The sequence below is a fragment of the Melanotaenia boesemani genome, chromosome 9 (assembly GCF_017639745.1).
Source record: "Melanotaenia boesemani isolate fMelBoe1 chromosome 9, fMelBoe1.pri, whole genome shotgun sequence".
Taxonomy (NCBI): domain Eukaryota; kingdom Metazoa; phylum Chordata; class Actinopteri; order Atheriniformes; family Melanotaeniidae; genus Melanotaenia; species Melanotaenia boesemani.
Genome location: NC_055690.1, coordinates 30,674,918 through 30,697,181, shown reverse-complemented (window position 1 = coordinate 30,697,181; position 22,264 = coordinate 30,674,918). Strand labels below are relative to the sequence as shown.

Genomic DNA, 22,264 nt, shown 5'->3' with positions numbered 1-22,264 from the left:
TTTGAGACAAAAATAAACACTTCATGCAAAATTATTGTTTTGATTAATAAAATCAATAAAGTTCAAATTTTAAATGTTTGATGCAACGGAAGTTGTTCATGAGCGTGTGTATGTCAACACAGGTGGCCTCCTGCTTTCCACAAAAAGGATTGGGCAGGTCTGGATGGAGGATTGAATCAATGAGAAGATTTGATGTAATCTGTTGGTTTTCTTAGCATTTTAAATTGCGGTGATTAGTAAAACTAAATAAATAAGCAAAATTTAAATGTGCAGAGAGTTAGCATAGCAGCTAATTTGCATCTGTTGTCTCATGACATATATGATAACAAAGTACGTATGTACTAGTCATAGACAATATTGTATAAACCAGGGGTTCTCAAACTTTTTGAGACCAGGACCCCTTACAGGGGAGAAAATTTGCCAAGGACCCCCATCATAATCCTGACACCAATCATAAAATATTTAGTGTCATATGAACTACAAGTAAAACACAAAAAACAAAACAAATAATAATACATATAATAAATAATATTATTTATAGAGCAATTTGCAAGATACGCTACAATGCTTGACATACGAAGTTGGTTGGAACTATTACATTTTAGAATTTAAAAATTTGACCTCACTGCATTTGTCATCTTTATCTAACAGATCTGAAATCTTTCAGGAAAATGGACAATAAAAGAACCGGCAAAGTCCAGATAAACTTGATTCAATGTAAGAAAAAACACTGTAAAGCCTACTAAACTATTCAGCTCTAAGATTTTTTATTTTTATTTATTTATTTTTTGCAAATTAGGGTCATTTTTCTGTTTTACCTTTTCTTTGACTGATGCATGGGAAACTCAGATCATCCTCCACTTGTGAGAGAACTCTATTGATTTTTTTAGCAGCAGAAAGAGAGGTGGGGGTATTCTTTGTCAACCACATGGGTAGGACATCAACGCGATGACAAACTCCATCACAGATACCATACCATACCATCCTTTACATTGTGAATCCATTATTCATCCACTCCTCACTCATACCTGGTGATGGTAAGCTACGTGTGTAGCCACAGCTGCCCTGGGGCAAGCTGACGGAAACGTGGCTGCCAGTCTGCGCCTACAGCCTCTCAGACCATCACCGAACATTCATCCACACATTCATACACCAGCGATGCCAACACTGGAGGCAAGTGAGCTGTAGTAATCCAAATGGGATGTGATGAAAGCATTAATTAGAGTTTCCAGGTGATACAACACCTGGATACAACAGGTTTTATTTTAAACAGAAGCCTGAGATGGAAAAAGCAGGATTCAATCACTTCATTTACATATTTATCCAATTTCAGATCAGCATCTATTTTCACACCTAAATTGGTGATTACAGGCTTTTCATAGGGAGCAAGCAAAGAAAGATCAACACTGGGTGTCCTGCAAGTACTTCTGGGTCTAAAGGAAATTACTTCAGTCTTCTTTTCACTAAAATTCAAAACATTCAAAGCAATCCAGTTCCTAATCTCTGAGAAACAATCGAAGAGGGGCTGAACAGAGCAAGCACCTGTACGCATGAGAGGAAAATAAACCTGACAATCGTCAGCATACAAATGAAAACAGATGTTGTGCTTCCTGAAAATTGGACCCAGTTGCAAAAGGTACAAAGAAGAAAGGAGGGGCCCCAGAACAGAGCCTTGTAGCACCCCCCAGGGAAGGTTGACACTGGAGGAGCTAAACTCCCCAAATCTTACAGAGAAACTCTGCTCCGGGAGGTATGACCTAAGCCACTGGAGGGCGGATTCTGTGATGCCCACCCATTGTTCTAACCTCAATATGAGGACCTGATGGTCCACAATGTCAAAAGTAGTAGTCAGGTCTAAGAGTACAAGCAGAACACTATCACCAGAATCCGTTGCCAAGAATATATCATTAAATACTCTTAACAAGGTGGAGTCAGTGGTAAACCTAGACTGGATTATCTCCAGGATATAGTGTTCTTCAAGAAAAACCATCACCTGACTATAAACAATCTTTACAGAGAAGGGGACTTTAGAAACAATCCTGAAGTTGGCCAACACTGAAGAATAAAGACCAGATTTCTTTAACAGGGGATGAACAACTGCTTGTTTAAAGTTTTTAGGTACCACACTAGAAGACAAGCTGCTATTAATGATGTGGAGAATAAAAGAACCTAAGGTTGGAAAGACCTCTTTAAAAAGTCAGAGGAATAACATCATATTGAGAGCCAGAGGGATTCACACTATGAGTCAGGTTCTCGTGAGGTCAATGGCCTCAAAGTGATCAAAGGATATCAGAATGAGGATTCACAATAGATAAGTCAAGGGAAGGAGGTCAAATGAGGGCACTATTGTTAACAACTTTGTTCAAAAGGAAAAGAAGAAATTTACCAGACAGAGTTGAGTGTGTTAAACAGAATACAGGAATTATGGGAGTTCACTGTGATAATATTAGGAAAATACATTGCCCTGCAAGCTTTCACTGCTCCCTTATAGCAAGACAAGCTTTATCTAAGCATCTGCAAAAACACCTGCAATCTGTCTTTCTTCCTCTTCTGCTCAGCTCTCCTACACTCATGTCTAAAAGCGCGAGTGTTATCATGTAACCATGTTTCAGTTTTGAGTTTTTGTTTCCTACTTTTTAATGGAGCCACCGTATCCAGAACAATACGAAGACAAGATGAAGTGAACTGCAGGGTTAATTCCTCAGTATCCGAGGATGTCAAAGAATGCAGAGGACATTTATCATTAAAAACCATACAAAACCGAGCAGCGGTAGAAGAGTTCAGGGTTCGGTAGTGCCAAGCAGAGATGCATGGTTTTACAAAGTTAGCAAGACTAAAATTAAAAAAGCATTGGCATATGGTCAGAGAATACAACATCAACGATTTACACAGTGAAAACAGATAAACCATATGATAAAACCACGTTCATGCGTAGGTGTTTTGACAGATTGAAAAAGGTTAAAAGAGTCCGCCAAGTCTAAAAAGTCCTTTACCAGAGGCTTCCAAGGACAGCAAATGTGCATATTGAAATCCCCAACAATTAAAATTTTGACATACTTTGGCATAAATTCAGTCAGAAAATCTGTGAATTAGAACTAAATCCACTATTTGCCAGAGAAACCTCAGGTGAGCAGGCCAAGCAGTCCCTCAACTTCACAAGATCATTTGCATCTGGATGGTGATGGCAGCACTTTCAGAGCCATTTTCTTTGATTTCTCTAATGCTTTTAAAAACCATCCAACCACTGCTGCTGGGTGAGAAGCTGCAGTCAATAATCTGGGTCAGATTGTATTCAGGATCTGACAGGCAGGCCACTGATGTCCGTCTGGGCAACATCCTATCTGACGTGGTGGACAGTTATGAAAGCTGGATTCATACTCGTGTAGTGTAGCTATTTACTACGTCACCACCATAGGCACCGCGTAAGTCCATGGAGGCCCAACGCACATCTCATCCAGACCTGATGTGCACCCCTGCTACGCAGATGGGTACGTGGAAACACTTCCTTGTGACTGGCTATCCATCACAGATGCTTTGTAGAAGAAGGGCATTAGCAGACTTTACTTCTTGAGACAGCTCAGATCCTTCAATACCTGCAAAGCAAGTTTATTCATGCAAAGGACAATTTAAAGTGTTTTAAAATGCAATAATTTATTTTAAAGTGTGTTTTACTGCACTTGTTATTAAGTTACATTGTAGGGAATTTAACAGTTGTTTTGATAATAGATAACAGAAATAGAACAGAAGGGTTTTTAATCTTGATTTAAAGTTTCAGTAGACCTGCAGTTTTCTGGGAGTTAGTCCACATGTGAGGAGCATAAAAGCTGAACGCTGCCTCTCCACGTTTAGTTCTGACTCTGGGTTTAGTAGTTTACTCAGAAAGTAAAATTGACCCTGATGACCAGAGGGATCTGGTTGGTTAATAACAAACCAGAAGATTCTGAATGTAATTCGGTCCTAAACCATTCAGTGCTTTGTAAACTAACAGCAGGATACTGAAGTCAACTCTTTGAAGAACAGCAAAATGCTAGAGATCTGTCCCCTCCAGTGTGCTTTTCTTTGCTGCTGTGTGCTGGGGAAGCAGCATCGGAGCCAGCAACACCATCAGACTGAACAAACTTATAAAGAAGACTGGCTCCGTCACTGGGTACAAACTGGACAAACTATTTGAAACGATGGTGTGGTTGTTGAACAAACTGGTTTCCATCATGGATAACACCAACCACCACACACTGGTCAGACAGCAAAGCTCCTTCTCTACCAGACTGAGACGCTCTACTGTCATGAGGACAGATACGGGAAATCTTTCCTGCCACATTCCATCATTCTGTTCAGTAAGTCATCTCTGGCAGACAGGGAAGAGCTGCAAACACCACCGCTTTTATCCACTTGCCATTTTATTGTTCTTTTAAATTCTACTTTGGTTTGTAAATTGTTTTTCTTACTTTTGATTTTGCACATCCTTATTTAAATGCATATACTTCTATAGCCTATTCTACTTACTTATTCTCTCTTGCACTGTTGATTCTATCTATCTATCTATCTATGAAACAGTAAATTATTAAAAGTATGTTTTTAAATATTATCATACACCTCTGCAGGTTCTAATGTTTGTTATAAAACTGCTTAAACAATCAGTATAAATCCCTTTTATTTGTCTTTAAAGTTGCAACTCAAACAAAGGAAAAACAACAACAACAACAAAAAAACAACTATTACAGTTTAGTGCTCTGCTCATTTTGGTTTTGTCATATGTCATCATCTTTCATGTCTCTTTTCACCTCCTGTCTCCACCTGCTTTCTCCCTTCCTTCATATAACTCCCCAAAGATTATAATCACTCCTTTTGAATGAAGATTAAATTGCCCTTCATCTCCTCCTCCACCCACTCATTTTTGTTGAATCGTCGTTGAAGGAACAAACAACTTATGTCTTCTTACATAGTCAAGACAGGAACGATTGCTTGGAAGAAATCAGGCAGAGCAGAGGGAGCCCAGACAAGACAGCTGCAGCACAGTAAAACCAGTTAATTGTTAGCTGTGTTTGTGGTTACAGCCGTAATTAGGAGCAGAATGTTCACGCTAGCATGCAGAAGGAATGGACGAGTAATGGAGGGTTTCCTAAGCCAAAGCACACCCACAGCATTCATTTAGTCTGCACAAACGAGTACAGTAGTTATGGATGCAGTCACAAAACACAGAAACAGAATGTCACACAAGCTAATTGTGGGGTAAATGACCGAATCTGTGTGTTTTATCAAACTTTTAAGGTTTAGAGAAAATTTAAAGCCATGTAAATCATGAAATGGTTTCTGCAACAGTGAAGTAAGGGTCAATGAAGAGATTAACTCTTTTTTAGGGTACAAAACTGGCTCCAAATGAGGCCACTCAAGCCAAAAATTGATGCACTAATGGCTTGTAAATGTGAAAGGATGAAAAGGGTCATTTGACCTTTAAAACCAAGCACAGACAGTATCCACAATGCTTCCTGGAAGTGAAGGACTGGTTGACTTTGAACTTTTTAAAGCTCAATGAATCCAAAACATAAATTGTGTGTTTTGTAAATACTTTTGATTGATCTGTTCTGCCCATTGAGTCACCACTGCCACCAAGCTGACAGAAATCTTGGTGTGTTTATTGATGGTTCCTTGAAGTTGGATGAGCAGAGGTAGTAAAAAAGCTTTTACCAGCCACGCCTCCTTTACCTTACCCCCCGTGGGCTGATCTGGAGCATGTAATGCAGGGGTCTGCAACTGTTATGATCCAAAGAGCCCTTTTCCCCTCAGCTGAATAAAACCTGTAAAGAGTTTGTTACAAGAATGTTTCTCATGAAATGTTACTAACTTATAAATTTTGAGAAATACCTAATATTTGTTGTCGTGTTTGAAGAACAACATTTTTATTTCTATTTTTAGGTTTTTTAAAAAAAGTACATCATAAAATTTTAAAGCCAAAAGAGGATAGACAGACGTGTCTACGGGAATTAGATATTTGTAGAAAATGATGCCCATAGTTTCCAAACTAATGGCAAAAAAGTTCAACTATTAAAAATAAAATATAAAGAAATATTACTAGTACTTTTAGTGTCATTATGTTGTTGAAAATCAATGCAATTACTCCATGAAAAAAAGACTGAAAAATTGATAAAACCCTAGGGTTGTTATTATATCTATATTTTAAAACATTTAGCATTTTTAGCCATGTATTAAGAGCCATTGAGGAAGATCCAGGGAGCAAATTGCAGCTTGGGAGCCTTAGATTGCAAACCCAAGGTTGGGGGTTAAAGTCCCTTCATGGTTAACTGTTCAAAAGATGTTGTTATTGTGAAGATAGCTGTCCATTTGGAGAGTAAACCTTCAACCAGTCATTAATTAGAGTGTAGGTAATATCCTATCACGTTGAGCGTGTTGTTACTTCTGTTCCATCTGTGGCAAAAGGTTTTTATGTAAAACAAGAGATAACAGTGTTACCGCCTACCTACCTATAAAGGAAGAGCCCCTTGATTTGTTCTCAAAACATTGTACATGGGGTAATGTTGGTTTGATTGCAAACTGAATTCTGCTGAAGTATATTTGAAGAAAGCTATTTTAAGGTGTTGTTCATTGGTGTCAGATCTGGCTAAAAAATGCTCTTAAAAAGGTCCACTCTTGGGCCGGTTAGCTCAGCTGGTTAGAGCGTGGTGCTAATAACGCCAAGGTCATGGGTTCAATCCCCATACTGGCCATGCCATGTACAGTTTTGCGAAGACATGTCTATGGAAAACCATCAAAATATTAAATAGGTAAGAGCTAAGTTTGCTAATTCCACATGTGGCCGAAAACCCTCAGAAAGTCACACCATTCAAGTCAGAGCAAGCTTACTTGTGTACAATGACAGGAAGCTTTACCAATGACTATGTGGATGTCATGACTGCAACTTCAAGCTATCTAAAATGAGAAAGCAAAGTGTGATTGCCTACCTGCAAAGCAAGAGCCACTATGATTCTTCATCCAAATTCTCTGAATAGCCTAAAGCTGATTTAATGGGCAACTAAATGCAGTCAATTGAAAATGGAGCCCTTAGGTTGATGAAAGAAACCTATAAGAATGAGCAACCCTGGAGGAGATCAACATGTCTATGTCATGACATGTACATGTCTTCAAATGTCTATGAATTACAGTCAGTGATGGCAATCATCTCCTTGCAGTGGAGTTCCTAGTGAACAACAACTTGCATCAAAAGGTTTGGTGGTCTATGCTCCATAGGGATTGAGCAAGGAATACAACTGCAATCTTGCTCAAGGTCTACAAAGGACATGCACCCTCCTGGGTTCTGGGAAAACTTTTAAGCTGTTCAAGTGTCACCAGGAATCCACGTTTGACATATGGCCAAACACTTCTCTCTCAGCACTCTGCCCTTTGGAATAGATTTAGTCTAAAAAGTGAAACCTCCCTGTAGTATGAACATGCCCTTTGGGGAATACCACTGACCTGGTCTGCCAGGTCAAGGGCGCATTCAACAATGTCTGTGCAATGTTGTAAAGGCGTGTGAACACCCAACGCACTGTCATGCAATTTACGTGTGATGTCCACAGAGAAATCAAAAGTTCTTTGACCATGTGGCCTAATGGACAAGGCGTCTGACTTCGGATCAGAAGATTGGGGGTTCGAGTCCCTTCATGGTTGATTGTTCATTAGATGTTGTCTTTGTGGAGTTACCTGTCCATTTGGAGAGTGAACCTTCAACCAGTAACTCTATGAAGTGTAGCTAATATCCTATCCCGTAGAGCGTGTTGTTACTTCTGTTCCATCTGTGGCCAAAGGCTGTTGGATATTAAATCCTTTCAGGTCAGAGGAGGCAGGCATTGCTTACTAAGATGCCAGACCTTGAAGTCCTCTGAGTTGATTTCATGACTATTACTTTAAGCTATGTAAAACAAGAGAGACCACCTACCTACCTACCTACCTACAAAGGAAGAGCCCCTTTGATTTGTTCTCAAAACATTGTACATGGGGTAATGTTGGTTTGATTGCAAACTGAATTCTGCTGAAGTATATTTGAAGAAAGCTATTTTAAGGTGTTGTTCATTGGTGTCAGATCTGGCTAAAAAATGCTCTTAAAAAGGTCCACTCTTGGGCCGGTTAGCTCAGCTGGTTAGAGCGTGGTGCTAATAACGCCAAGGTCATGGGTTCAATCCCCATACTGGCCATGCCATGTACAGTTTTGCGAAGACATGTCTATGGAAAACCATCAAAATATTAAATATGTAAGAGCTAAGTTTGCTAATTCCACATGTGGCCGAAAACCCTCAGAAAGTCACACCATTCAAGTCAGAGCAAGCTTACTTGTGTACAATGACAGGAAGCTTTACCAATGACTATGTGGATGTCATGACTGCAACTTCAAGCTATCTAAAATGAGAAAGCAAAGTGTGATTGCCTACCTGCAAAGCAAGAGCCACTATGATTCTTCATCCAAATTCTCTGAATAGCCTAAAGCTGATTTAATGGGCAACTAAATGCAGTCAATTGAAAATGGAGCCCTTAGGTTGATGAAAGAAACCTATAAGAATGAGCAACCCTGGAGGAGATCAACATGTCTATGTCATGACATGTACATGTCTTCAAATGTCTATGAATTACAGTCAGTGATGGCAATCATCTCCTTGCAGTGGAGTTCCTAGTGAACAACAACTTGCATCAAAAGGTTTGGTGGTCTATGCTCCATAGGGATTGAGCAAGGAATACAACTGCAATCTTGCTCAAGGTCTACAAAGGACATGCACCCTCCTGGGTTCTGGGAAAACTTTTAAGCTGTTCAAGTGTCACCAGGAATCCACGTTTGACATATGGCCAAACACTTCTCTCTCAGCACTCTGCCCTTTGGAATAGATTTAGTCTAAAAAGTGAAACCTCCCTGTAGTATGAACATGCCCTTTGGGGAATACCACTGACCAGGGTGCTCATTTATAAAGCTTGCTTACGCACAAAAAGCGGCGTAAGTGACTTTCTACGGAAAGTTTCTGATTTATAAAAACTAACGTGGCGGGAAAATGTGCGTACCGGTACGTAAACTCTGAAACTTGCTTACGAACATTTTGGAGACGGGAAACTGGCGGTGCTGCTGGTGAGGTGATGAACTTCACCTTCATTCATGCATGCCATCATGCCATCATGCCATCATATCCGACACTAGTGCCATAGAATCATAAACACAGAAGCCTGAAATATAGATGCGTTCCTGAAATCATACCTGTAGCCGACTTATAGGCACCCCATAGGAATTTAATGTTGTCAGTGCAGTATGGTCTTACTTGTTTTGATCGTAAAGCAAATGCACTCATTTGTTCACAGAAGCCTAATTGTGACAAGGTGTGTAGTAATGAGTGTAATTACTGAGTAAACATAAATAGGTGAATTACGACCGTGCGTAATGCAGAACTTCACAATGGATGCGCTGGCACTCCTTGAAGATTACGCAAACGGCAGGATCAGGATGGAGAGAGTTTTTAGAGACCATCAAGATTTCCTGGCCAACGATGATGACTGGCTGATATGCCGATTTAGATTTCCTAGAGCAGTGCTCTTAAATCTATGTGCTGAGTTGGGCCCAGTGTTGGAGCGATCAACCCGCCGGAACCATGCCATACCCGCGCATATGCAGGTGCTGACAACTCTCGGGATTCTGGCAACCGGCTCTTTCCAGCGGGAATTAGCCGACAGGTAATTTTAATTTAATCTAAGCTGACATGTTCCAGCCCAACACTCAGTGGGTTTCAATAAGTTGTTACATTCCATTTTAGGTCTGGAATATCTCAGCCATCGCTGAGTAATGTAATGCCTGCCGTTTTGGATGGCATTATAAAAATGAGCAGTCGATACATAAAGTTTCCATACACTGTAGGGGAACAGGCCAACATTAAAAGGCAATTTGCAGCATCAACAGGTTTCCCAAATGTAATCGGCGCGATTGACTGCACTCACGTTGCTATAAGGGCTCCAAGTCAGAATGAGTTTGTCTACGTTAACCGAAAAAATGTGCATTCAGTTAACGTGCAAGTCATTTCCGACTCAAACTTGCTTCTGACAAATTTAGTGGCACGGTGGCCTGGGTCAACCCATGATTCATTCATCCTGGCACACAGCAGTGTAGGGAATAGACTGCAGGCAGGTGCTTCGCGGGATGGGTGGCTTCTCGGTAAGTATCAACATACACTGTGGAAATCTCAACAAAGTCTCTGTTCTGAATTAATCTCCATAACCTGCAGGTCACAGTGGCTATCCCCTGAGACGCTGGCTCCTCACGCCTTTTGCGAACCCGCAAAGCGCAGAGGAGGCGCGCTTCAATTCCGTCCACGTTCGTGCGCGCTCTGTTGTGGAGCGAGCCATCGGCCTCTTTGCCTCCACCTTGAGATCCGACCACTTTTTTTTTAATGTCTGGCACGGACCTCTCCGTCACCCCCACACTATTGACAGCTGCAACAACGTGTTGCCACTCTTCTGTTTTCCGTTTGTTGATGATTCCACTACCGAGGCCGCTAAATAATATGTTTTTGCGAGCCTCCACCTCACCAACAAGTACCTCCACCTCCGTCTCCGTAAAATTACGCTTCCTCGTCTTTTCGGTTGCCATGATTTAGGTTTAAATAGCAGAGATCAGCTGGTTCATTTATATGCAGAAATGTCCATGAGGTGCTTTGCATTGACCATTTATAGTAGAATGTGGGCGTGTAGGGGGCGGGCTAGCAGCAGAATTCACTTGCGCAAGCTTTCAGGCAAAGTGTGATTTATAAAGGGAAAATTGCTTGCACCTGTGCGCACGCACGGTTTTATAAATCAGAATATTTTGTTGCTTACGCAAACTCTGGATTCTTGGCGGACGTCCACTTTTAGTAGGAATCCTACGCAGAGTTTTATAAATGAGCACCCTGGTCTGCCAGGTCAAGGGCGCATTCAACAATGTCTGTGCAATGTTGTAAAGGCGTGTAAACCACGGTGAACACCCAACTCACTGTCATGCAATTTACGTGTGATGTCCACAGAGAAATCAAAAGCTCCTTGACCATGTGGCCTAATGGACAAGGCGTCTGACTTCGGATCAGAAGATTGGGGGTTCGAGTCCGTTCATGGTTGATTGTTCATTAGATGTTGTCTTTGTGGAGTTACCTGTCCATTTGGAGAGTGAACCTTCAACCAGTAACTCTATGAAGTGTAGCTAATATCCTATCCCGTAGAGCGTGTTGTTACTTCTGTTCCATCTGTGGCCAAAGGCTGTTGGATATTAAATCCTTTCAGGTCAGAGGAGGCAGGCATTGCTTACTAAGATGCCAGACCTTGAAGTCCTCTGAGTTGATTTCATGACTATTACTTTAAGCTATGTAAAACAAGAGAGAACAGTGTGACCACCTATCTACCTACCTACCTACCTACAAAGGAAGAGCCCCTTTGATTTGTTCTCAAAACATTGTACATGGGGTAATGTTGGTTTGATTGCAAACTGAATTCTGCTGAAGTATATTTGAAGAAAGCTATTTTAAGGTGTTGTTCATTGGTGTCAGATCTGGCTAAAAAATGCTCTTAAAAAGGTCCACTCTTGGGCCGGTTAGCTCAGCTGGTTAGAGCGTGGTGCTAATAACGCCAAGGTCATGGGTTCAATCCCCATACTGGCCATGCCATGTACAGTTTTGCGAAGACATGTCTATGGAAAACCATCAAAATATTAAATAGGTAAGAGCTAAGTTTGCTAATTCCACATGTGGCCAAAAACCCTCAGAAAGTCAAACCATTCAAGTCAGAGCAAGCTTACTTGTGTACAATGACAGGAAGCTTTACCAATGACTATGTGGATGTCATGACTGCAACTTCAAGCTATCTAAAATGAGAAAGCAAAGTGTGATTGCCTACCTGCAAAGCAAGAGCCACTATGATTCTTCATCCAAATTCTCTGAATAGCCTAAAGCTGATTTAATGGGCAACTAAATGCAGTCAATTGAAAATGGAGCCCTAAACTTGATGAAAGAAACCTATAAGAATGAGCAACCCTGGAGGAGATCAACATGTCTATGTCATGACATGTACATGTCTTCAAATGTCTATGAATTACAGTCAGTGATGGCAATCATCTCCTTGCAGTGGAGTTCCTAGTGAACAACAACTTGCATCAAAAGGTTTGGTGGTCTATGCTCCATAGGGATTGAGCAAGGAATACAACTGCAATCTTGCTCAAGGTCTACAAAGGACATGCACCCTCCTGGGTTCTGGGAAAACTTTTAAGCTGTTCAAGTGTCACCAGGAATCCACGTTTGACATATGGCCAAACACTTCTCTCTCAGCACTCTGCCCTTTGGAATAGATTTAGTCTAAAAAGTGAAACCTCCCTGTAGTATGAACATGCCCTTTGGGGAATACCACTGACCTGGTCTGCCAGGTCAAGGGCGCATTCAACAATGTCTGTGCAATGTTGTAAAGGCGTGTAAACCACGGTGAACACCCAACGCACTGTCATGCAATTTACGTGTGATGTCCACAGAGAAATCAAAAGCTCTTTGACCATGTGGCCTAATGGACAAGGCGTCTGACTTCGGATCAGAAGATTGGGGGTTCGAGTCCGTTCATGGTTGATTGTTCATTAGATGTTGTCTTTGTGGAGTTACCTGTCCATTTGGAGAGTGAACCTTCAACCAGTAACTCTAATGAAGTGTAGCTAATATCCTATCCCGTAGAGCGTGTTGTTACTTCTGTTCCATCTGTGGCCAAAGGCTGTTGGATATTAAATCCTTTCAGGTCAGAGGAGGCAGGCATTGCTTACTAAGATGCCAGACCTTGAAGTCCTCTGAGTTGATTTCATGACTATTACTTTAAGCTATGTAAAACAAGAGAGAACAGTGTGACCACCTACCTACCTACCTACCTACCTACAAAGGAAGAGCCCCTTTGATTTGTTCTCAAAACATTGTACATGGGGTAATGTTGGTTTGATTGCAAACTGAATTCTGCTGAAGTATATTTGAAGAAAGCTATTTTAAGGTGTTGTTCATTGGTGTCAGATCTGGCTAAAAAATGCTCTTAAAAAGGTCCACTCTTGGGCCGGTTAGCTCAGCTGGTTAGAGCGTGGTGCTAATAACGCCAAGGTCATGGGTTCAATCCCCATACTGGCCATGCCATGTACAGTTTTGCGAAGACATGTCTATGGAAAACCATCAAAATATTAAATAGGTAAGAGCTAAGTTTGCTAATTCCACATGTGGCCAAAAACCCTCAGAAAGTCACACCATTCAAGTCAGAGCAAGCTTACTTGTGTACAATGACAGGAAGCTTTACCAATGACTATGTGGATGTCATGACTGCAACTTCAAGCTATCTAAAATGAGAAAGCAAAGTGTGATTGCCTACCTGCAAAGCAAGAGCCACTATGATTCTTCATCCAAATTCTCTGAATAGCCTAAAGCTGATTTAATGGGCAACTAAATGCAGTCAATTGAAAATGGAGCCCTAAACTTGATGAAAGAAACCTATAAGAATGAGCAACCCTGGAGGAGATCAACATGTCTATGTCATGACATGTACATGTCTTCAAATGTCTATGAATTACAGTCAGTGATGGCAATCATCTCCTTGCAGTGGAGTTCCTAGTGAACAACAACTTGCATCAAAAGGTTTGGTGGTCTATGCTCCATAGGGATTGAGCAAGGAATACAACTGCAATCTTGCTCAAGGTCTACAAAGGACATGCACCCTCCTGGGTTCTGGGAAAACTTTTAAGCTGTTCAAGTGTCACCAGGAATCCACGTTTGACATATGGCCAAACACTTCTCTCTCAGCACTCTGCCCTTTGGAATAGATTTAGTCTAAAAAGTGAAACCTCCCTGTAGTATGAACATGCCCTTTGGGGAATACCACTGACCTGGTCTGCCAGGTCAAGGGCGCATTCAACAATGTCTGTGCAATGTTGTAAAGGCGTGTAAACCACGGTGAACACCCAACGCACTGTCATGCAATTTACGTGTGATGTCCACAGAGAAATCAAAAGCTCTTGACCATGTGGCCTAATGGACAAGGCGTCTGACTTCGGATCAGAAGATTGGGGGTTCGAGTCCCTTCATGGTTGATTGTTCATTAGATGTTGTCTTTGTGGAGTTACCTGTCCATTTGGAGAGTGAACCTTCAACCAGTAACTCTATGAAGTGTAGCTAATATCCTATCCCGTAGAGCGTGTTGTTACTTCTGTTCCATCTGTGGCCAAAGGCTGTTGGATATTAAATCCTTTCAGGTCAGAGGAGGCAGGCATTGCTTACTAAGATGCCAGACCTTGAAGTCCTCTGAGTTGATTTCATGACTATTACTTTAAGCTATGTAAAACAAGAGAGAACAGTGTGACCACCTACCTACCTACCTACCTACCTACAAAGGAAGAGCCCCTTTGATTTGTTCTCAAAACATTGTACATGGGGTAATGTTGGTTTGATTGCAAACTGAATTCTGCTGAAGTATATTTGAAGAAAGCTATTTTAAGGTGTTGTTCATTGGTGTCAGATCTGGCTAAAAAATGCTCTTAAAAAGGTCCACTCTTGGGCCGGTTAGCTCAGCTGGTTAGAGCGTGGTGCTAATAACGCCAAGGTCATGGGTTCAATCCCCATACTGGCCATGCCATGTACAGTTTTGCGAAGACATGTCTATGGAAAACCATCAAAATATTAAATAGGTAAGAGCTAAGTTTGCTAATTCCACATGTGGCCGAAAACCCTCAGAAAGTCACACCATTCAAGTCAGAGCAAGCTTACTTGTGTACAATGACAGGAAGCTTTACCAATGACTATGTGGATGTCATGACTGCAACTTCAAGCTATCTAAAATGAGAAAGCAAAGTGTGATTGCCTACCTGCAAAGCAAGAGCCACTATGATTCTTCATCCAAATTCTCTGAATAGCCTAAAGCTGATTTAATGGGCAACTAAATGCAGTCAATTGAAAATGGAGCCCTAAAGCTTGATGAAAGAAACCTATAAGAATGAGCAACCCTGGAGGAGATCAACATGTCTATGTCATGACATGTACATGTCTTCAAATGTCTATGAATTACAGTCAGTGATGGCAATCATCTCCTTGCAGTGGAGTTCCTAGTGAACAACAACTTGCATCAAAAGGTTTGGTGGTCTATGCTCCATAGGGATTGAGCAAGGAATACAACTGCAATCTTGCTCAAGGTCTACAAAGGACATGCACCCTCCTGGGTTCTGGGAAAACTTTTAAGCTGTTCAAGTGTCACCAGGAATCCACGTTTGACATATGGCCAAACACTTCTCTCTCAGCACTCTGCCCTTTGGAATAGATTTAGTCTAAAAAGTGAAACCTCCCTGTAGTATGAACATGCCCTTTGGGGAATACCACTGACCTGGTCTGCCAGGTCAAGGGCGCATTCAACAATGTCTGTGCAATGTTGTAAAGGCGTGTAAACCACGGTGCACACCCAACGCACTGTCATGCACTTTACGTGTGATGTCCACAGAGAAATCAAAAGCTCTTTGACCATGTGGCCTAATGGACAAGGCGTCTGACTTCGGATCAGAAGATTGGGGGTTCGAGTCCGTTCATGGTTGATTGTTCATTAGATGTTGTCTTTGTGGAGTTACCTGTCCATTTGGAGAGTGAACCTTCAACCAGTAACTCTATGAAGTGTAGCTAATATCCTATCCCGTAGAGCGTGTTGTTACTTCTGTTCCATCTGTGGCCAAAGGCTGTTGGATATTAAATCCTTTCAGGTCAGAGGAGGCAGGCATTGCTTACTAAGATGCCAGACCTTGAAGTCCTCTGAGTTGATTTCATGACTATTACTTTAAGCTATGTAAAACAAGAGAGAACAGTGTGACCACCTACCTACCTACCTACCCTACCTACAAAGGAAGAGCCCCTTTGATTTGTTCTCAAAACATTGTACATGGGGTAATGTTGGTTTGATTGCAAACTGAATTCTGCTGAAGTATATTTGAAGAAAGCTATTTTAAGGTGTTGTTCATTGGTGTCAGATCTGGCTAAAAAATGCTCTTAAAAAGGTCCACTCTTGGGCCGGTTAGCTCAGCTGGTTAGAGCGTGGTGCTAATAACGCCAAGGTCATGGGTTCAATCCCCATACTGGCCATGCCATGTACAGTTTTGCGAAGACATGTCTATGGAAAACCATCAAAATATTAAATAGGTAAGAGCTAAGTTTGCTAATTCCACATGTGGCCGAAAACCCTCAGAAAGTCACACCATTCAAGTCAGAGCAAGCTTACTTGTGTACAATGACAGGAAGCTTTACCAATGACTATGTGGATGTCATGACTGCAACTTCAAGCTATCTAAAATGAGAAAGCAAAGTGTGATTGCCTACCTGCAAAGCAAGAGCCACTATGATTCTTCATCCAAATTCTCTGAATAGCCTAAAGCTGATTTAATGGGCAACTAAATGCAGTCAATTGAAAATGGAGCCCAAAACTTGATGAAAGAAACCTATAAGAATGAGCAACCCTGGAGGAGATCAACATGTCTATGTCATGACATGTACATGTCTTCAAATGTCTATGAATTACAGTCAGTGATGGCAATCATCTCCTTGCAGTGGAGTTCCTAGTGAACAACAACTTGCATCAAAAGGTTTGGTGGTCTATGCTCCATAGGGATTGAGCAAGGAATACAACTGCAATCTTGCTCAAGGTCTACAAAGGACATGCACCCTCCTGGGTTCTGGGAAAACTTTTAAGCTGTTCAAGTGTCACCAGGAATCCACGTTTGACATATGGCCAAACACTTCTCTCTCAGCACTCTGCCCTTTGGAATAGATTTAGTCTAAAAAGTGAAACCTCCCTGTAGTATGAACATGCCCTTTGGGGAATACCACTGACCTGGTCTGCCAGGTCAAGGGCGCATTCAACAATGTCTGTGCAATGTTGTAAAGGCGTGTAAACCACGGTGAACACCCAACGCACTGTCATGCAATTTACGTGTGATGTCCACAGAGAAATCAAAAGCTCTTTGACCATGTGGCCTAATGGACAAGGCGTCTGACTTCGGATCAGAAGATTGGGGGTTCGAGTCCCTTCATGGTTGATTGTTCATTAGATGTTGTCTTTGTGGAGTTACCTGTCCATTTGGAGAGTGAACCTTCAACCAGTAACTCTATGAAGTGTAGCTAATATCCTATCCCGTAGAGCGTGTTGTTACTTCTGTTCCATCTGTGGCCAAAGGCTGTTGGATATTAAATCCTTTCAGGTCAGAGGAGGCAGGCATTGCTTACTAAGATGCCAGACCTTGAAGTCCTCTGAGTTGATTTCATGACTATTACTTTAAGCTATGTAAAACAAGAGAGAACAGTGTGACCACCTACCTACCTACCTACCTACAAAGGAAGAGCCCCTTTGATTTGTTCTCAAAACATTGTACATGGGGTAATGTTGGTTTGATTGCAAACTGAATTCTGCTGAAGTATATTTGAAGAAAGCTATTTTAAGGTGTTGTTCATTGGTGTCAGATCTGGCTAAAAAATGCTCTTAAAAAGGTCCACTCTTGGGCCGGTTAGCTCAGCTGGTTAGAGCGTGGTGCTAATAACGCCAAGGTCATGGGTTCAATCCCCATACTGGCCATGCCATGTACAGTTTTGCGAAGACATGTCTATGGAAAACCATCAAAATATTAAATAGGTAAGAGCTAAGTTTGCTAATTCCACATGTGGCCGAAAACCCTCAGAAAGTCACACCATTCAAGTCAGAGCAAGCTTACTTGTGTACAATGACAGGAAGCTTTACCAATGACTATGTGGATGTCATGACTGCAACTTCAAGCTATCTAAAATGAGAAAGCAAAGTGTGATTGCCTACCTGCAAAGCAAGAGCCACTATGATTCTTCATCCAAATTCTCTGAATAGCCTAAAGCTGATTTAATGGGCAACTAAATGCAGTCAATTGAAAATGGAGCCCAAAACTTGATGAAAGAAACCTATAAGAATGAGCAACCCTGGAGGAGATCAACATGTCTATGTCATGACATGTACATGTCTTCAAATGTCTATGAATTACAGTCAGTGATGGCAATCATCTCCTTGCAGTGGAGTTCCTAGTGAACAACAACTTGCATCAAAAGGTTTGGTGGTCTATGCTCCATAGGGATTGAGCAAGGAATACAACTGCAATCTTGCTCAAGGTCTACAAAGGACATGCACCCTCCTGGGTTCTGGGAAAACTTTTAAGCTGTTCAAGTGTCACCAGGAATCCACGTTTGACATATGGCCAAACACTTCTCTCTCAGCACTCTGCCCTTTGGAATAGATTTAGTCTAAAAAGTGAAACCTCCCTGTAGTATGAACATGCCCTTTGGGGAATACCACTGACCTGGTCTGCCAGGTCAAGAGCGCATTCAACAAGGTCTGTGCAATGTTGTAAAGGCGTGTAAACCACGGTGAACACCCAACGCACTGTCATGCAATTTACGTGTGATGTCCACAGAGAAATCAAAAGCTCCTTGACCATGTGGCCTAATGGACAAGGCGTCTGACTTCGGATCAGAAGATTGGGGGTTCGAGTCCCTTCATGGTTGACTTGTTCATTAGATGTTGTCTTTGTGGAGTTACCTGTCCATTTGGAGAGTGAACCTTCAACCAGTAACTCAATGAAGTGTAGCTAATATCCTATCCCGTAGAGCGTGTTGTTACTTCTGTTCCATCTGTGGCCAAAGGCTGTTGGATATTAAATCCTTTCAGGTCAGAGGAGGCAGGCATTGCTTACTAAGATGCCAGACCTTGAAGTCCTCTGAGTTGATTTCATGACTATTACTTTAAGCTATGTAAAACAAGAGAGAACAGTGTGACCACCTACCTACCTACCTACCTACCTACAAAGGAAGAGCCCCTTTGATTTGTTCTCAAAACATTGTACATGGGGTAATGTTGGTTTGATTGCAAACTGAATTCTGCTGAAGTATATTTGAAGAAAGCTATTTTAAGGTGTTGTTCATTGGTGTCAGATCTGGCTAAAAAATGCTCTTAAAAAGGTCCACTCTTGGGCCGGTTAGCTCAGCTGGTTAGAGCGTGGTGCTAATAACGCCAAGGTCATGGGTTCAATCCCCATACTGGCCATGCCATGTACAGTTTTGCGAAGACATGTCTATGGAAAACCATCAAAATATTAAATAGGTAAGAGCTAAGTTTGCTAATTCCACATGTGGCCGAAAACCCTCAGAAAGTCACACCATTCAAGTCAGAGCAAGCTTACTTGTGTACAATGACAGGAAGCTTTACCAATGACTATGTGGATGTCATGACTGCAACTTCAAGCTATCTAAAATGAGAAAGCAAAGTGTGATTGCCTACCTGCAAAGCAAGAGCCACTATGATTCTTCATCCAAATTCTCTGAATAGCCTAAAGCTGATTTAATGGGCAACTAAATGCAGTCAATTGAAAATGGAGCCCAAAACTTGATGAAAGAAACCTATAAGAATGAGCAACCCTGGAGGAGATCAACATGTCTATGTCATGACATGTACATGTCTTCAAATGTCTATGAATTACAGTCAGTGATGGCAATCATCTCCTTGCAGTGGAGTTCCTAGTGAACAACAACTTGCATCAAAAGGTTTGGTGGTCTATGCTCCATAGGGATTGAGCAAGGAATACAACTGCAATCTTGCTCAAGGTCTACAAAGGACATGCACCCTCCTGGGTTCTGGGAAAACTTTTAAGCTGTTCAAGTGTCACCAGGAATCCACGTTTGACATATGGCCAAACACTTCTCTCTCAGCACTCTGCCCTTTGGAATAGATTTAGTCTAAAAAGTGAAACCTCCCTGTAGTATGAACATGCCCTTTGGGGAATACCACTGACCTGGTCTGCCAGGTCAAGGGCGCATTCAACAATGTCTGTGCAATGTTGTAAAGGCGTGTAAACCACGGTGAACACCCAACGCACTGTCATGCAATTTACGTGTGATGTCCACAGAGAAATCAAAAGCTCCTTGACCATGTGGCCTAATGGACAAGGCGTCTGACTCCGGATCAGAAAATTGGGGGTTTGAGTCCGTTCATGGTTGACTGTTCATTAGATGTTGTCTTTGTGGAGTTACCTGTCCATTTGGAGAGTGAACCTTCAACCAGTAACTCAATGAAGTGTAGCTAATATCCTATCCCGTAGAGCGTGTTGTTACTTCTGTTCCATCTGTGGCCAAAGGCTGTTGGATATTAAATCCTTTCAGGTCAGAGGAGGCAGGCATTGCTTACTAAGATGCCAGACCTTGAAGTCCTCTGAGTTGATTTCATGACTATTACTTTAAGCTATGTAAAACAAGAGAGAACAGTGTGACCACCTACCTACCTACCTACAAAGGAAGAGCCCCTTTGATTTGTTCTCAAAACATTGTACATGGGGTAATGTTGGTTTGATTGCAAACTGAATTCTGCTGAAGTATATTTGAAGAAAGCTATTTTAAGGTGTTGTTCATTGGTGTCAGATCTGGCTAAAAAATGCTCTTAAAAAGGTCCACTCTTGGGCCGGTTAGCTCAGCTGGTTAGAGCGTGGTGCTAATAACGCCAAGGTCATGGGTTCAATCCCCATACTGGCCATGCCATGTACAGTTTTGCGAAGACATGTCTATGGAAAACCATCAAAATATTAAATAGGTAAGAGCTAAGTTTGCTAATTCCACATGTGGCCGAAAACCCTCAGAAAGTCACACCATTCAAGTCAGAGCAAGCTTACTTGTGTACAATGACAGGAAGCTTTACCAATGACTATGTGGATGTCATGACTGCAACTTCAAGCTATCTAAAATGAGAAAGCAAAGTGTGATTGCCTACCTGCAAAGCAAGAGCCACTATGATTCTTCATCCAAATTCTCTGAATAGCCTAAAGCTGATTTAATGGGCAACTAAATGCAGTCAATTGAAAATGGAGCCCAAAACTTGATGAAAGAAACCTATAAGAATGAGCAACCCTGGAGGAGATCAACATGTCTATGTCATGACATGTACATGTCTTCAAATGTCTATGAATTACAGTCAGTGATGGCAATCATCTCCTTGCAGTGGAGTTCCTAGTGAACAACAACTTGCATCAAAAGGTTTGGTGGTCTATGCTCCATAGGGATTGAGCAAGGAATACAACTGCAATCTTGCTCAAGGTCTACAAAGGACATGCACCCTCCTGGGTTCTGGGAAAACTTTTAAGCTGTTCAAGTGTCACCAGGAATCCACGTTTGACATATGGCCAAACACTTCTCTCTCAGCACTCTGCCCTTTGGAATAGATTTAGTCTAAAAAGTGAAACCTCCCTGTAGTATGAACATGCTCTTTGGGGAATACCACTGACCTGGTCTGCCAGGTCAAGGGCGCATTCAACAATGTCTGTGCAATGTTGTAAAGGCGTGTAAACCACGGTGAACACCCAACGCACTGTCATGCAATTTACGTGTGATGTCCACAGAGAAATCAAAAGCTCTTTGACCATGTGGCCTAATGGACAAGGCGTCTGACTTCGGATCAGAAAGATTGGGGGTTCGAGTCCCTTCATGGTTGATTGTTCATTAGATGTTGTCTTTGTGGAGTTACCTGTCCATTTGGAGAGTGAACCTTCAACCAGTAACTCAATGAAGTGTAGCTAATATCCTATCCCGTAGAGCGTGTTGTTACTTCTGTTCCATCTGTGGCCAAAGGCTGTTGGATATTAAATCCTTTCAGGTCAGAGGAGGCAGGCATTGCTTACTAAGATGCCAGACCTTGAAGTCCTCTGAGTTGATTTCATGACTATTACTTTAAGCTATGTAAAACAAGAGAGAACAGTGTGACCACCTACCTACCTACCTACCTACCTACCTACAAAGGAAGAGCCCCTTTGATTTGTTCTCAAAACATTGTACATGGGGTAATGTTGGTTTGATTGCAAACTGAATTCTGCTGAAGTATATTTGAAGAAAGCTATTTTAAGGTGTTGTTCATTGGTGTCAGATCTGGCTAAAAAATGCTCTTAAAAAGGTCCACTCTTGGGCCGGTTAGCTCAGCTGGTTAGAGCGTGGTGCTAATAACGCCAAGGTCATGGGTTCAATCCCCATACTGGCCATGCCATGTACAGTTTTGCGAAGACATGTCTATGGAAAAACCATCAAAATATTAAATAGGTAAGAGCTAAGTTTGCTAATTCCACATGTGGCCGAAAACCCTCAGAAAGTCACACCATTCAAGTCAGAGCAAGCTTACTTGTGTACAATGACAGGAAGCTTTACCAATGACTATGTGGATGTCATGACTGCAACTTCAAGCTATCTAAAATGAG

General features: G+C 41.7%; 1 protein-coding gene and 14 non-coding genes across 15 annotated transcripts; all 15 read left to right on the top strand.

Annotated features, from left to right (window-relative positions):
• Positions 1 to 6,648: 6,648 nt before the first annotated feature.
• trnai-aau lies at positions 6,649 to 6,722 on the top strand. The gene has a single exon. It is a non-coding gene; the product is annotated as a tRNA-Ile (tRNA).
• Positions 6,723 to 7,589: 867 nt separating this feature from the next.
• trnar-ucg lies at positions 7,590 to 7,662 on the top strand. The gene has a single exon. It is a non-coding gene; the product is annotated as a tRNA-Arg (tRNA).
• Positions 7,663 to 8,112: 450 nt separating this feature from the next.
• Positions 8,113 to 8,186, top strand: trnai-aau. Its single transcript has one exon. It is a non-coding gene; the product is annotated as a tRNA-Ile (tRNA).
• A 743-nt stretch (positions 8,187 to 8,929) lies between these two features.
• LOC121645538 (putative nuclease HARBI1) lies at positions 8,930 to 10,410 on the top strand. The gene is made up of 2 exons (XM_041994029.1): positions 8,930 to 9,699; positions 9,780 to 10,410. Exons 1-2 carry the CDS (start codon positions 9,410 to 9,412, stop codon positions 10,408 to 10,410), a joined length of 921 nt encoding a protein of 306 aa, XP_041849963.1. The 5' UTR covers positions 8,930 to 9,409.
• A 1,162-nt stretch (positions 10,411 to 11,572) lies between these two features.
• On the top strand, positions 11,573 to 11,646 carry trnai-aau. The gene has a single exon. It is a non-coding gene; the product is annotated as a tRNA-Ile (tRNA).
• A 1,414-nt stretch (positions 11,647 to 13,060) lies between these two features.
• trnai-aau lies at positions 13,061 to 13,134 on the top strand. Its single transcript has one exon. It is a non-coding gene; the product is annotated as a tRNA-Ile (tRNA).
• An 876-nt stretch (positions 13,135 to 14,010) lies between these two features.
• Positions 14,011 to 14,083, top strand: trnar-ucg. Its single transcript has one exon. It is a non-coding gene; the product is annotated as a tRNA-Arg (tRNA).
• Positions 14,084 to 14,546: 463 nt separating this feature from the next.
• trnai-aau lies at positions 14,547 to 14,620 on the top strand. The gene has a single exon. It is a non-coding gene; the product is annotated as a tRNA-Ile (tRNA).
• Positions 14,621 to 16,035: 1,415 nt separating this feature from the next.
• trnai-aau lies at positions 16,036 to 16,109 on the top strand. Its single transcript has one exon. It is a non-coding gene; the product is annotated as a tRNA-Ile (tRNA).
• An 877-nt stretch (positions 16,110 to 16,986) lies between these two features.
• On the top strand, positions 16,987 to 17,059 carry trnar-ucg. The gene has a single exon. It is a non-coding gene; the product is annotated as a tRNA-Arg (tRNA).
• Positions 17,060 to 17,518: 459 nt separating this feature from the next.
• On the top strand, positions 17,519 to 17,592 carry trnai-aau. The gene has a single exon. It is a non-coding gene; the product is annotated as a tRNA-Ile (tRNA).
• An 877-nt stretch (positions 17,593 to 18,469) lies between these two features.
• Positions 18,470 to 18,542, top strand: trnar-ucg. Its single transcript has one exon. It is a non-coding gene; the product is annotated as a tRNA-Arg (tRNA).
• Positions 18,543 to 19,006: 464 nt separating this feature from the next.
• On the top strand, positions 19,007 to 19,080 carry trnai-aau. Its single transcript has one exon. It is a non-coding gene; the product is annotated as a tRNA-Ile (tRNA).
• A 1,405-nt stretch (positions 19,081 to 20,485) lies between these two features.
• On the top strand, positions 20,486 to 20,559 carry trnai-aau. The gene has a single exon. It is a non-coding gene; the product is annotated as a tRNA-Ile (tRNA).
• A 1,418-nt stretch (positions 20,560 to 21,977) lies between these two features.
• Positions 21,978 to 22,051, top strand: trnai-aau. The gene has a single exon. It is a non-coding gene; the product is annotated as a tRNA-Ile (tRNA).
• Positions 22,052 to 22,264: the final 213 nt, after the last annotated feature.